At 36.2% G+C, this 15940-nt stretch overlaps 1 protein-coding gene across 3 annotated transcripts in view; it reads left to right on the top strand.

Annotated features, from left to right (window-relative positions):
* TBC1D5 (TBC1 domain family member 5) overlaps positions 1-15940 on the top strand; it is a 286443-nt gene that overhangs the window by 121401 nt on the left and 149102 nt on the right. For all 3 annotated transcript variants that reach the window (XM_031057620.1, XM_014307329.2, XM_031057619.1), the window contains one exon: positions 7093-7159. In XM_031057620.1, coding sequence (XP_030913480.1) covers positions 7093-7159 — 67 coding nt within the window. The remainder of the gene's footprint in view (positions 1-7092; positions 7160-15940) is intronic.

Here is a 15940-nt window from a genome sequence, read left to right on the forward strand (position 1 = left end):
CGGAGTGCCGCAGCTCCGCGACGTTTCACTTCTTAAACATCTACTTTGTGTAGTAAAATCTCTATTTGCCGTATGTTTTCGGGATTCGTTCTCCTTCTATTTTCATTTTTTTCCCTCCTCCCGCTGCCATTTTGGTCTATCGGCGGACCCAAATCAGAAAGCTTCAGTCTTCTTAGGCTTTTGTATTTTGTTTTATTTTTCCTGTGCTGCAGAGATCCTGAAGACTTTCCAAACTGCATATTTGGTGCTGTAGAAATACAAATTGCCTGCTCTTCTGTAAACCTTTCAGTTGTCAGACTGTTCTCTTTCAAAATAATAGAGGAGCTTGGAATCGTCCATGCTAAAATTAAGAATTTATAACTGTATGGAACAGATGTTTTCATAAACATTTGCTATAATTAATTTCAACTAGGGGATTGAAGGAACAAAGCAGTTTTTCCCTCTTCAAAACTTTATTGCCTTTTCCCCATACAGCGAATTCAGAAATCTTTGCTTTAATATTGTTAATGAAACAAATTTACTCCTCTGTTTGGTTTTCATTGTGAAAAAGGAAAGCTTAATTTGGACAAGATACGGGTCTTTGAAACAACGGAGGAATACCATGAGTTTCAGACATCACATATAAAGGTTTAAGATGCAGAGCATAAGTGTTTAAGGTGCTCATTTCTGAGACCATACCTCTGTAGTGTCAATTGTGAGAGATGCCTGCGTGTTAGAATAAATTTTATTGAGATCAGTCCGATGAATATCTATCTGTGGTGTAAGTAGTACAGAAGAATTTTATGTTTGAAGAGCTGTGAACCTTACTGTTAGAAAAAGCAAAGGAATCTCATGGTATTATATATAGTTTTAATGCACAGTAAAATGCTTATTGTATGTTGATTACCCCTTTATACTCACAATAAAGGACTGCAATCTGTTAAGCAATTTTTTTTGTTGTTTGTATTATATGACGAACACATTTTGACTAAAATTATTCTTCCATATTTGTATTGTCACTATTTTCGGGGGGGTATTGTTTGGAATTTATAATAGTTTAGGGCCAGCATTTTGATAGTATTGTGAAGAAGAAAAAATATCCATGCTTTATTGTTCTGTTTTTTACTAGTTTCTGTATATTATATCAATATCATTTGAGAAAAAAAATGTTTAAAGTTTTAAAAAAAGAACAGCTTAATTGTTTTACACCTGAAAGAACCAGTGCAGCTGCAAGGATTTTTTGAGCAAACTAGAATTCCTGACTGATCTGTCATCTATAAAGTGTGCAAAGAAAAATAGGTAGCTGTCATTAAAATTACATTTCAGCTTTCAATAACCATTTAATGAGTAGCGTAATTATATAAGTATGGTACCTCAAGTACTTCACTCAATAATTAAAAATAATCTCATCTTTAAAGTGAAAGCACTATAATTATTATTTGACTTAACCAGGACCACTGTTGTGATCTCCAGTGGCACCTCAGATTGTTCAAAGTGGTTTTGAAAGTATAAATTAAAATTGGATAAATCATTAAATTATTAAGCTTTAAATATGCTGAAAATTAATATAGCATGGAATTTTGAAGTTATGTTATAAGAATTGACAGCCTTAGACTGCAAGCATAGATTTGTGTTAAAATTTGACTTGTCTCTAATCATAAAACACTGCATTAATGACCGAGTGTTTATATCAACTTAAATTTTCACAATGTTAAATAAATTTTGTGTTTTAACAACACTTTAACCTTTGATTAGAATACAAAGAAAAACGTTAAGCAGAGTGCAAACAGGTCAGCAGAAGGATCTGTCTCCATTGTGACACTTGTAAGCAGGGAAATGCACAGTTTGGTTACCTAAGTAGGATCACTTTTATCACAAAATCCTAAACTGCCAGCCATAAAACCCTTTCATATGTGACTCAGGATTCGTAAATTGGTTTGCACTGTATAAATACATGTGTGCCCACATTCAGACCTGCATGTGTAACTGTATACATGCATGCAGAAATATGGATATGTTTAAAGAGGATTCCTCAGTATCAAAGTATATTTTCAAAAGAAAAAATTAGTTTGATTTTTTTTTTTAATTAGGTGTGCAGCCATCAAGCAAGGCCATGTCACTCAAGCTTCTTGTCTTCATGGACTTGCCGCTGGTTAGGACGGTATCCCACCCTTTCTCCTTAAAAAGTCCAGTGCTGAATTTTTACATCTCACAGGAAATTGCTGTTTTCAAGTAGTGAGAGAGATGAGAGAGAAATGTCTGATCTCTACATCATTCTTCACATGCTTTTTTACTCTGCTGGGCACATGCTTCAGCTCAGTGTTCATTGTGCCTGGAGCATACCCGGAGTGTCTTCCTGCCTGTGAATTGGGGCTTTGAAATGCTGTCCAGTTTCTTCTTACTACCTAAAGTGGAAACTGTGTGCTTGAAAAAGCTCTTCTGTGAGAAAGTACCCCATCAGTTGAGTCACCATCCCTGGAGATATTTAAAATACATCTGTTTTTTTTAAAGATGTGGCACCTGGGGACATGGTTTAATGCTGAACTTGGCAGTGCTGGGTTAGTGTTAGGCCACGATGATCTTACAAATCTTTTTCAGCCTAAATAGTTCTGTGATTCTATCAGTGTAATAGGCTGTTAAAAAAGAAAAATACAAAAAAATAGTGTGAAAGTTTCAATCAGGCTTCTTGTTAAAATTTCTTCACATAGTTTTCAGATAACCTTCAGGAAGTGAAGGCATCTTCCTTATTCTGGGTTCTCCCATTTTTTGCTATGCCTATAATCTCAAGTACATCCTTGACAAGATAACAGCTACTGCAAGTGACAAGCCCATGTGTTCTGGGTGAATCTAGTACCCTAGCAAGTGTAGAGGTTGCAAATCATTCTCCATGCATCTCAGAAATCTAAAGAAGCTAGCATTTGAAATGTTCTTTTTTTATTAGTTATTGAAGGTGTCAGTTTTGTGTTACACAACTTCTCTTGAAACAGCCTTCAGCTGTGTCCAGCAGCGTCAGATTCCAGCTGCCCAAGTCCCACCTCCCTTTAGCCCTTGGTCTCTGTGTATGGGAACACACTTCACTGAAGTGAGGCAGTTTCAGGAGGAACTTTTCATTCTTAGGAGAGAGAGTTGCTACAGTTAAAGAAGGAGAAATCCAGGTAATTTTCAAGCCCTTTGGAAGGATACAGTCTTATTTTATTATTGTAATAAAGCCAGTAACTGCTCTAGCGCTGAAAGCCATACTTACTTTGATACAGGTGCTTGTTACAATATTGCTCGGTTCCCTTCTCTTTCCTCTGAAAGTGTGACAGGATTTATTCTACCTTTTTTCCCCTAGCCTCTGCGTTTGAAGTTAGGAAAGCTTTTCACAAGGTCTGTGGCAGGGTTACTAGAGCATCCTCTGTTTCTTTAGCAAAACCCTTCTTCCCATAACTGACTTTCAGAAGGAAATTGAAAATCAGTATAATACTGAATCAATTTTTTAAAGGGGACCACAAGTTTTGTTACTAGCGTCATTAATCTTATATTCATAACTGTTTAGTATACATCCCAATTTTACCAGAAATTTGGGTCAATATCAGTGAAGAAGATAGAAGTAGTATATCTGTTCTACTGAGAGTTCACCATATTTTTCAGGAGGAGTAACTAGAACTTTCCTGAGGAGAGGTGATCCAGGGCATGGATTCCCACAGCTTAATGTCATTAGTCAGTGAAGCAGCAGTCTTATTTGTCCTCTTTATCACTAGCTATGGAAACTTAATAGGACTTGCTAAAAACCCTTTTGGATAAAACTAGGTAAAATTTAGGGAGTCTTTTGTTAAGAAAATGAATACTTCACTCTTGGCTTTATGATTTTTATCCCTTTCAATGAATAACGTCTTAATCATCTTTCAAGGTGCCATAACAGACATACCCATCTTAAAGAGGACAGAGCAAGGGAGCAATCACAGAAGGGTCTGTTCCATTAAATCCTGGGTTTGAGAGCTGAACACACCTAGCCCTATCCATTTTTGGTAGCTGCCGCTAATGACATGATGAGGCAGCTCACAAAGAAGTATCCAAACTGTAACTGGTATGATTATGATATTTATTAACAATGAGTATACAATTAAAAATGCAAAAGTATTTTGGCTATCATTTAAATACAGGAAATTATTTTCTTCAGAATAAAGCAAGCTAGACTTAGAGTAGTTTGTGAAGACCAGCTCAGCAGATGTAGCAGACCCAGGATCCTACCGACTACGGGGATCCTGGTGAAAGAACAACTATTATCCTTATTTTCTTTGCAAAGTCCTGTTCACTCTTCAAGCAGGACAAATGGTTTTGTTGAAAGATTATATAAAGTCCATGCATTTTTGGAGATAGTCTTAAAGTTCATTCTTCAGAAAGGAGGAAGATTATGTTGCTATTCTTGAAAAGACATACTTTTTCAGTATTTCAACTTAGCATTGTGAATAAGGTGAGGTTTTTTTCAGTCTGACTAGTGGTAGGTGAATGCTTAGTTTAAGTATAAATGAAGTGCAGTAGTGCCTTCAGGACTCATTTTGATGTGCTGTGTCCCTGTAGCACTTGCCCAGTATCACTGTACCTGGCCATATGGCTTTAATAGAGACTGAACATAGTTCAGTCATTTCTCTGAATGCTCAGGATCAGATGTGGAGATGGGTAATATATGAAAAAGTGTATTACTGAAAATTGTCCCAATATGGGAGAGTATTTTACAAGATATGAGGGGAAAAAAATGAACAGATGGTTATTAATAACGGGAGGGTCGGCTTCTGGATGAAATATCTGGTGTTGTTAATTTAGTTAAATTTAGTAAACAAAAAGCAGATTGATTAAGTGGGATTTCCATTTTCAAAATAAATGTAGAGAGCTAATTAGTGAAATCAACTGGACAGAGTGATTTTAAACTAAGATGTAGTAGAGGTTTGGGATTTGTTTTAGACAAAGGTGCAAAAGTTAATAAAAAACCCTGCATTCCAAATTAGATGAGAAAAGAAATACTTGGAAGTTTTATGCCAAAATGAATGATTAAGTATTTTTTAAGGAATGTCTGGAATAAGCAAAGATCCTCAAAGGAACGGAAAAGCAGCTTGATCTGCAAAGAAGGCCACGTCCTGGATATCAGAAAGTGAGGGCTTATAGCAACAATCAGCAAAATTTAAGTTGAATCAGATCATAAGATGAGAATTTAAATACACAGGAAAATATTACTTGACTATGTAAAGAAGCTTGCTGAGAAAGAAAACTAGAACCATTCTACAGCGTGAACGGACAAATGATACTAAATGTAATCCAGCTCTGGTCTCAAAAGGAAAACATTTAATTTTCAGTAAAAATAGAATTTCAGGCAAAGGCCTGAAAATAAATCAATAAAATAGATGGGAGTTGGGTAGATACTGTAAATTAGCAGAGCTAAAAATCTGAGTTGCAGACTTCAAAAGTATTGACAAATGCTGCTGCATGGAACAATTTTTAGTACTTTAGTTCATGGCAGATGAATGGAAATATCGTACCTGTACTTAGATTAACAGGGGAAAGGAAAGTGATAGCAAAGCACCTGCATGGGCTGACCATTATCTGTGCAGGGCTTTAAAAAAGTTTTAAAGAAAGAAATAAGAGAGAAAAGCAAAGCAAATGGCTTAACTTCTATTGCAGATGTTTTGTTAAATGGGACATTGTGGCCAGCTAACCTGCTTTCTTTTCAAAATATACCTTCAGGAAATACATTTACTGTCTGGATCTCAGTAAACCATCTGATGCAGTGCCACAGGAGATGCTGTGAAATCAAAGGGATGGGGATTAGTGAAGTATAGTAATTCTAGGATGAATAGGGAAATGGAAATTTTAATGAAAGAATTCTTTTTAGTGAAACTTGAGGTTGAACCAGTCTTATCCAAAATTTTCATTTATTGTCTTGCCACAAAATGAGAGCTGATAGACTTTTATTAAGTAAAATTATTGGAAGGTAATATCTGGTGCCAATGCAAATAGAGTATTCAGGCAGGACTGGTCCTTTCTGAAGAAAAGAGGACTGCAAACAGTATTGCACTAGCAAGAATTTTTTGTGTAAACTGAAAGCTTCTTCTTGTGAATAAAAAATTGAGAGTAAATGTGCAGGCATATTTGGTTAAGGATGGCTGTGAAACTGCAAGATGGAGTGGCACGAATGTCATCTGTATCAAGCAAGATTTGTTTGATAGAGAAGAAAACCACTGTCCAGATTATCAACTCTGAACTTTTAGTGTGCTTTCCACAGCACCTGTCCCTCCTTTTCCATGTGTAAGAAGGACTGAGTTAAAGAAAATGGGGAATATGAAGACTCATTTAGAAAAAAGACTGAAAAAACTTGATTTCAGTCAGCAGAAGGGAGAACAGAGTTGTGCAGTGCTACCTGTAAATTAACTAAGGGGGCACACAGGGACATAGAAGAATTATCAAGCTAAATGACAGTGCAAGAATAAACAGTATAAAACAGGACAAGAATAAATTTGCTTTGAAAAATACATTACTCCTGGCTTTTAGCAGTCTTTCAATAGACATAGTTATAGAAGGAAAATTTCCTTGTAATCCTGGATTTCCAGCAACATCACTGTTCCATGTATTCACCAGCCCACAGGATGTAAAATAAAATGTTTGGCAGACGTCTTAATAGGTACTTTCAGGGAAGCTTTGAACTTGTGCTATGACAAAAAAAACCAAACAGCAATCACAAAGCAAGCTCAGAATTTTTCACAAAAGAGATGAACTTTTACTTTTTTTTTACTTAGTGTTGGTAAAATCAAATTCATCTACTTACGTGGTGTACTTCTGTAACCCTATACTAGTTAAATTGTGTTTAATAATTTGAGAAGGGCCTCAATCAAAACTTTAAGTGAAATTAAGTATCAGATTTTCAGAGCTTTCAGACTCCAGTTTGAACTTGGAGGCTAGTTAAGATGTCTGTAAGAATTTGAAAAGGTAAAGTTGAGATTTATCTATGTAAGTTTTAGGTGAGTTTTGTTGTGACTGAAGTTACCATATATGGTAAAATCAGTATCTGTTGTCATCCATATTGTGTTCATATCAGAATTTGTCTTACAACAAAGGTGTTTTCTCTTATTTTTGTATCAGGAGGATCAAATGAAAATGGAAGCACACCCTCCACCTCAGATTCAGATGGAACTTTTATTTCTTACAGGTTGGTAATTTTTTATATTTATTTTCTAATTTTAAGAAGGTTGATTATAATAAGCATAATCTATTTAATATGAAAGAACAGGTCCTATACTTTAGGAGGATTGTGGAATCTAAATTCATACAGTGAGCTAAAGAACATGAAGTATTTAATTAAGGAATGATGTGAAAATTTGTTTTCTGTATTGTTGTTTTTTTTCAAAAGTTGTTCAAAACACTTAACTGATGTAAGTACAAGATATTTGAAAGCCTAAACATTTTAAGGTTGTTTTTTGTAGGTTTTTTTCCTCCAAAGTATTCAATAAAGTAAACTCACAGCAACTAAGCTAAATGTTGAAATGTTCAATTCACCAGTGATCACCTTTCTGATCTTCTCCAAAGTAACTGGATTCATGGACCACATGAAATTCTATTTCCTCATTATTTCATCTCAAAAACCAAAGCCAAGATTAGTTAAATTTGAGATTATTTGACAGGAAAATAATATTTCAATTTTGTTGGCAGTAAACACCAGTCAAAGAAACTTTTTTAAGCAATGTCATTGAGCTTGAATCTTGCTTGGGTACATACCAGAGGGTGTCTTGTGCTTGAAAGCACAGAAAGCTAATCAGCAGGTGTATACTTTCATCTTTCACCCTGCAAAATACTGACTCTGCTACAAAAAAATCTTCTTCCTTGTGACTACTAAATTAATAGTATGATTTGTGCTAACCAGAAGGATTGCATCTGATTTTCATGCTTAAGTATGGTAAAACAAAACATGCTTACCACATGATTATTTTCGAATCATTTAGTGGACTGTGTTGGTTGGCATTTTTTTCGTTTTTGGTTTGTGCTCTGCTGGAATCTCTGCTTCAAAGAGGTGCAGTCAGGCAGGAGGAACCTGCCTGTTCACCTTGTCCTGGTTGCAGCCAGCTGGGTGGGGAATGTTGGAGCGTGAGGCAGGCTGTGCTGAGCTGTGCTGGTCACAGGGAGCCTCGGGCATGGTGTGGCAGGGAGGGACACGGTGCTGGAGAACCTGTTGCAGGCTGGAGACACAGCCATTGCCAAGGAGAGCAAGGAGCAGTCTGGTCTGGAGGATGTTGAAAAGAAAGACTTTTTGTAAGGACCTAGAGGGAACAGCAAAGAGTTTGCTGCGATTCAAACACTCAGAGGAAGTTTCTGGACTAAGAGCAAGGTTGGAACAAAGGGTGTGCCTACAGGGACAAAGTGGGACTGGGGTGGGTTGATTTAGGTATTCTTACAATTTTCTTTGTCCTAATAAGTCAACTCTAATGAGACCTACTTTGTGATGATGTAAAACTCTTCTAGGGTAGTTAGCATATTCATTTTGATAAAATACATGAGAAGATCCATTTTAGGGTCTGCATGACTCTGTTTCTTGTCATATTCATGTTTTCTGCATGCAACATACTGTCTAAGTTAAAAGAAGGGCTGAAAAATACCACCCAGGATAATCTTCATGTTTTTTAGGTGTGTATCATATGTAGACAGAGAGACCACAAATCAGTCTCTCAAAAGTACACAAGATATAATTTAACCAGTTTAGCAAAAGAAAGTTGAGAGCTCTCTCTGCCATTAAAGCCAGGAAACTTATTCCTGAAAGTCATCAACTCAGGAGCACCAGCTGTTTTACCTGCCAAGTGGCAACACTTGAAGAAGAAGCAGCCAGCTTTAGCTAGACTTTGGTTCCAGAGAGTGTGAGCTGTGGAGCTGGGGTCTGAGACCTTCTTGTCACCCCTGCTCCACTCAGGCAGTAGCACTCATCTCTCAGGGAGCTAGTCCTGAGAGCTAACCCAGCCCAACCTGTTCCTTCTTTGTAGGGAGAGCTTGCTGATGACTTCCTCCTGCCAAAGCTTCCCATGGTATCAGTGCCAATGCAGGGAATGTAGCTAGTGGGAGGACAGAACTTGGTACCTTTTTCCTAAATCAGCCTAAATCTTAGCGACTCTTTAATTCTCCACAGATTAAGTAGAGGTTAAAGCTGGTGTTTGTACCTATGTATTCCTTAGTCCAAAGCGCATATAATAAATGCGACGTTGCCTACAAGTTCCACTGAATAATACTCATATTCTGTCAAAGAGCCCAACTTAGAAAACTGAAGTTAATTAGTCTTTAAGAAGGGTCCCATATCTCATTGCCAGAGTATTATTGATATAATTAAAGGCAAAATAGTAAAAAAGATACATATGTGTGTATGTGTATTGGGGAGGTGTGTATGTATACATATATATAAAAGTATCTTCTGACTTTTCATAGTTGGCAAGCTATCACCATTATTTAGTAGTAGTGCTTGAGATGTAAAACGTGTATTTGTTTCTCAGTGGCAAGTAATTCCTATGATCTAGCGAGACATTTGATGGTTGGGTTGGATATTGTTTTGATAGTTGTAGTTCTGGACTGCATGTTAAGTAAAATTGAACATCTAACACCTTATGAAAGGTGAAAAGTGAATCCTAAACTATCTTGAAAGGTAATGATGGGAAATGGTTGTTATTTCTTTAAAGACTCCTTAGAAATTTTGACCTATTTTAGGATACTGTTAAGGATTATTGTTTTAGTAAGTTAGTAATTTGGTAAAATTAATGACAGTCTTGTTTACCCAATGCGTTTCAGTCTTATTATGTTTTAAAAAGACCAGCTAATGAATTTTTGCCCTAAAAGAGGCAAAGGCATCTTTGAATCATGGTAAATGTCATACATATGCAGAAGGTTAATACATGAAAAATTGTATTGAAAATTTTTGCAGAAACAAAAGTTACTTAATATTTTGTCTGTAATAGGCCTTTACAACTTAATTAAAAGAAATTACTCCAAAAATATTTGAATAATAATGTTTTGTTATTAAAGTGCTCTTAAAAACATTGTTTTTACCACAATAAAAAATAAACCCCAGGAGAAGTTGCTTGATTTCCACATTCTCTGTTTTAAAGGACAATTTGACACTATCCAGTACAAGACTCCAAGTATATTTGTTAATAAAGGATGACATAACATTATTCTTTGGTATGTTTATGATGCTCCAGAACTATTTGTATGGTTTTATTTTAATATGAAGGTGTCACCTTAGAGTTTGTGATTCTTGCTTGTGTTGATCACAAGCACAGCACAGATGTAATGCTGCATGTGTTCAGATAGTGAGCATTTCCCTTTAGGTCATAAAGTTTGTATGTAATGTTAGTGAAAAGCACATGTAACTGGCATATATTTCTAAATATTCTTTGAGTTGGTGAATGTGTCCTGTCAGGTCAGGAGAAAAAACGGAGAATTTTCTAGCTGGTCTTCATGCTCTTATGGAAGTACTCTTTGTGTACTTAGGAAGGAGCTTTACTAATAGGAAATTACAATTATTTTTTCCTAGAAGCATGTCATCAAAATTAGAAGTTCACTATTAGAAACATTTGAACAAGGATTTAGACATATAATATCTTTCAGCTTTTAAATGTAAACTTAAGGAAAATACTTCAGCTCTGCTGTACTGTGTTGTTTTACTGCTATGGTTAAAGCCTTTTCTGGACGTCCAAATGGGCTGGACTTCACCAAAAGGAAAAGGAAAATAGATGTGGGTCTTTAGTTTCAGTATCTGCAATGCAGTGCCACTGGAAAGTAGAAATACTGTCTTTCTCCTCCCTTCCCAAGGGCAGCTGACCTTCTCCTCGCCAAAGAGGTGAACCCCTTGCCAGCACATATGACTACAGACTATTACATTAATCTGTTTAGCCTCAGTACCAGCTGCTTGCATGTTTTTAATTATCTTATTAGATGGTATAACAGTGACCTATGAAATAAAATGAAGGTGAGTATTTTTTAACTTTATTTTACAGGCTATTTTTCTAAATATATTTTAATGACCTAATTATGACTTTTAGGGAGAACCATTGATGCAGACATTCAATTTGGCTGATAGAATCTAACATCTCAAGGACACTTATTTTCTTTCAAGGTGGATTCATACATTAATACTGCTTCTAATAAATATATAGCCTAAAAAAGCTCACTTTTCATACTTGTGTATGAACTTACTTTATGATTCAGAGACCCATGACTGCTGTGTTGGATAATTTCTTAATACATCTCTACACATATATAAGTTTAATTCTTACCTCATGTATCAAGATAAAGTTATTTCCTCTATGCCTTAAATTCCATGACAAATGATGATTGCTCAGAGCTGTGGGTTGTGTAGACAAGGTGTATTCCTTCTTCTGCTCATATTTCAAACAGGCAGAGGATCTAGTGTAAGAAAGACTTTTGTATTCCGTTTTCTCCCCCTGACTTCTTACAGATTCTGCTTACCAGATGTTTCCTTCCTTGATGCAGAAAGGCAATGTGGTCCTGCTGGCTGAGGCGTTTCTCGTGTGCCAGCCAGCTGTGGGCACTGAGCGTACAGAACAAAGACGGCAAGGGGTGCAAGGTGTTACCCCTTGGTTCTTCCCGCTTCCAAAAGTGGTACTAAAACCACTTGGGTTGCCCTTTGACTTTTGTTGGCAGTTGAGCCAGAAGTGGCTACAATAGCCTCTGTCCTTACATTTTAAACATACTGTGAAGATGTTTGCAACTTACATACCTCCATCTTAAGGAGAACTTTGTCTTACTCTATTAGGAAGCAGCCCTTTTCCATCTACACAAGCCTATCTAGTCTTGTTCATACACAGACAGTGTTACTTTATTGTTTTAATTTTAAGCCACTCCTGTGCAATTATGGTTTTATTTTTCCTGATTTTGTTCACTGTATGTCCACACATAATCAAGAGATATAAAGAACAAGCTTGTTTCTGTGGGTTTTTCGATTATTTTGAAATAAGAAAAATTGGATACAGAAGGCAGTGCAGTGAAATTGTCACTGCCATTCCACTCCGCAATGCAAGGAGAATTCACAGCACTTGCAACCTTTCTCTCTTTCCACAAGGAAGCAGTAAAACTGGCATCCTTGTTTATTTTGTTTTATCCTAAACCATTTGCTAGATGGTGTTCTGGTTTATTCCATTTATGTGCAAAGAGGCCTTTTCAATGTGAGTTAATTTTGTCTGGGAGCATGGAAACTCTCTCCTTGAGTCTTCTGAAAGATTATGTTCATAATGTGCTAAGAATCTTTCTCTGGATGTGGTAGTCTGTGCCAGTACTCTCATTTGTCAGTGTTTGTGATTCTGTTAGGAATTCCATCTTGCAAATATCCTTTTTCCAGCAAGAGAAAGTGACTGTTTGCACTGATCACAGGTTTCCTCCAACAGGTTTTCTTTTTACTCCAAAACCTGGAAGATCACTTTTACACCTATTAAAACCTTAGAACATTTCTGATTTTCTCTGAATTCTTTAAAATTGGGTTGTTTTTTTTTTTCCTTTTAAGGAGACTTACATTATTTCCATCTCTTTCTTTTCAAATTTGTGTTATTTACTTCTTCATTCCATAGCTGATCCTTGCTGCATTCCTTGCCTGGTGTTCTAAGGAATTGGTGAATGATATCATAAGACAAGGAAGAATAAATTGTGATTAAGGAACTGAAAAACTATATTCAATATACTTTTTCTAAGATACAAACATTTCAACACATATATTTTGGATTTTTCTAACTTTTCCAGTGAAAATTATATTACTTTCTAGAGACATAGTAATATGGACTTGCTTTCTGGTTTAATGCAATGTAATAGGGAAAAGCAAATTTAAGACATTTGCTTAAAGCTTGAGATGGTTTTAACAGAGAATCAGAAAGGAAGGACTGAGTTACCAACATCTTTTCTTGGTAGAATGTTTTTTTTATGGATTGGCTGCAAGAAGGAAAGACTTAGATTGTGAAGAGAAAATGGTAATTTCTAAAGTCCATGGAAAGCAAGTGAAAATTTTAGTTCACTCCTGATTTATTCTGTTGTACTTGAAAATCAGCATATATACCACTGACACCACAATCAACTGATGCCATATTTCCCCTTACTAATGCTTAAAGTGGCTTTCATTGTGAATTGCTTTTGCTCCTTTACTCTCAATAACCTTCAGACTTTCATGGCAACTGGGAGATGTGACTGGGGACATTTTCAAGAAGGCTAAGAAGGAGGATGTAGTGAAATGGATCAGTTAGCCGCACTGTGTACTCAGGAGAAGTAGGAAGTAAATGTTCTTCATGTACATGCAAAGGATTTCAAAGGTATTGCGGTGTTTTAACTAGAAAGCTTTGACTCTGCAGCTGGCAAACTCAGTTACAATACAAAAATAAAAATAGTTGAACATAATATTAACATTTTGTCTCACCATTCTGTAAATGTATGCAGAAAGTAATGAGTAGTAGAAAATGTGCTGGTGAAATTTAGACTTCAAAATGGCTGGAACAAGAATTCTTCTATAAATGCTGAACTGGTAAAGGGTTGGAAATTATGTGCTTTCCAAAGGCCAAGTTTGGCTCTTTGACTGAGAACCACCAAGGCAAAGTGGACAATTTAGGATATGGAGAAGGATATCTTTGGGTTCTGCGTCAGACCTAGTGCTATGAGGAAGGTGCTGGCAGAGCATCCTGCTGCCAGTGCAGCCTTATTTCAGTTCCCTAAACTGTGCTGCACACACACTGGTAGCTTAAAGAGCATAGCTAACTAATGACTTTATTTGCTGGAATGTTTGCCTTAAGAAAGTGATTTTACCTTTCTTCACACAAACCTTTTTAACTGTATGTCAGCCAAAAGCAGATGAAACCTGAACTGTTTAGAAAAATCTGCCCTTTGAATGTTCAGCCTCCCAGCAACACAGCCATGCATATTCACACTTACATGGCTGTTAGCTCTGCCACGTATCCTGAGGCAGGACTTTGAGAAACAGAGGAAAATACATGTATTTTCCAAACAGACTGATAAGCCTTCACATTAAAGCTGTCAAATGGATTTTCAGGGTAGCAAATAGAAATCTGTGTGTTTCAGAAATACTTTTTTAGAAACTCTACTTCTTACTACTTGATACTACCTTTCAATTTTTTTCCTCTCTTTTTGTAGAATTAACTTACTTTATTACATTCCTGAAAGTTGCCTCACTTTTTTCTCAACTGTTGATTTTACAACGTAATAAATAATACAAACTATGCATGTTTCTTGGATTTATGCAGTATGTTTGAAGGGAATTGTTGCCTCTATTTAAATATTTAAATATAGATACTTGATGTTCCTCTCAATAAAGATCTCATATTGCAAAACATATGACACAATAATTTGAGAATTGGTTTTCTTTCTGATGGCCTGTTCAGTAGCCTGTTGCTTCATTGAGTGCCCCTGAGGAGCCAAGTTTGGGTCTCAAAATTTTGAAAAGCAGATTTTGAAGATTTTGAAGACCAGTATAAAAATGTGAAATTGGCTTTTCTAGAAGCACACATGCCATTGTTTTAAGATGATTTTGTCAATACTAGCAGCACTGCTCAAGAATTTTCTTTGTATCTCTCTGAGGCTATCCATTTTATTCTTTAATATTGGTCTAGAGGATGGAATAAGCTTGAGATTTAGATTGAAATCCTAAATATGTATGCAAATGTTTCAGTAGTGTAGCATTATTCTTCCGTAGACTGAGAGTATTCTTTGTTATCTAAATGTTGTTGTAAATATCAAATTGGTCTTGTTTCTGCAAGGACTCAGAAAAAAGGCATTTCAAAACTTGGCATGAAATATTTAAAAAAGGCACGAGACAAAATAATGATGCACGCTATCTGATGACCCAGTAGGTACTGGTTTCTTTGTTAACTGCAGTTTCACTTGAACATGAATTATGGACAGTAATATTTACCTGGTAGATCTGAGCCCTTGCAGTGCCAGAACTGAAACTTTTGCCCTTTCTCAGTGGCATAGGTTGTAGTTCCATGTGGTTCTTCACATTTTTGCATTTTTCTGGGTTTTAGTGTCTTCCACAGAGTTTTGGTGTTGTCTGAACATGATGGTACAAAAATACTTCTAACACTAGTTTTAGACTTTGGCAGGATCTGCATTCATACATTTCCCCAGCTTTATGCTCAAATCAGTAAATGCGGAAGCAGCAGTTATTGCTGTCTGTGCTGTACTAGTCTCCCTCGATTGTATTTCTTCCTCTTCTGAACACAGTATGTATTTTGTAAGGAGCCTTAATGGGCTACCATTGCATTCTTCTGCATATCTATGCTTGATGTTGGTTTTACCATTATGCTGGAGATGGAAATTTAGTGGCAGAGCCAGAGGTAGATGTTCTGCTTCTGCCTGTCAGTGGAGGAAAGTCTTTGTTACCTCTCCCCAACATGCACAAGCTCAATGTCACCTCAGTAAAGCTCTTGGAACTATTTGAATTTGAGTTATTTCCTAGGCATATTGTTAGATTATTGATGTCGTGCATTCTGAAAGAGTTTATAGTTGCTCATTCCTCAATAGCTGAGCAATAATGGGATTCCAGTGACTTTTACTAAGATGTTAGACCTGAGAGATTCACATACCTTTTCAAGAATGCTATTTATGTGCATGTAGAATTTTACTTAGACTTTCTGGAGTAAAGTCGTGCTTGTTGTGATCTCTACTAGCAGTCAACTGAGAGGAACACTTCTGTTCCAAACTTCAGGCTTCTGTATCTGAAAATCTGATGCTTGTAATTGCCTTAACAAGAATCATATCCACAAATCATATCCTCTTAAAAAGAAAGAAAAATAGACTTCTGTATATGATTTGCTCACAGGTCAACCTCATTTCTTATAAGAAAGAGAGTGTGTGTCTTAGAGCAGACCCCAGTATACAATTCTTTGGCAGAGAGATATAAACTCTTGTGTTTATGACATAAGTGCATGTTTCAAAAGATGGAAAG

Source organism: Geospiza fortis, unplaced genomic scaffold, assembly GCF_000277835.1.
Source record: "Geospiza fortis unplaced genomic scaffold, GeoFor_1.0 scaffold95, whole genome shotgun sequence".
Classification (NCBI taxonomy): domain Eukaryota; kingdom Metazoa; phylum Chordata; class Aves; order Passeriformes; family Thraupidae; genus Geospiza; species Geospiza fortis.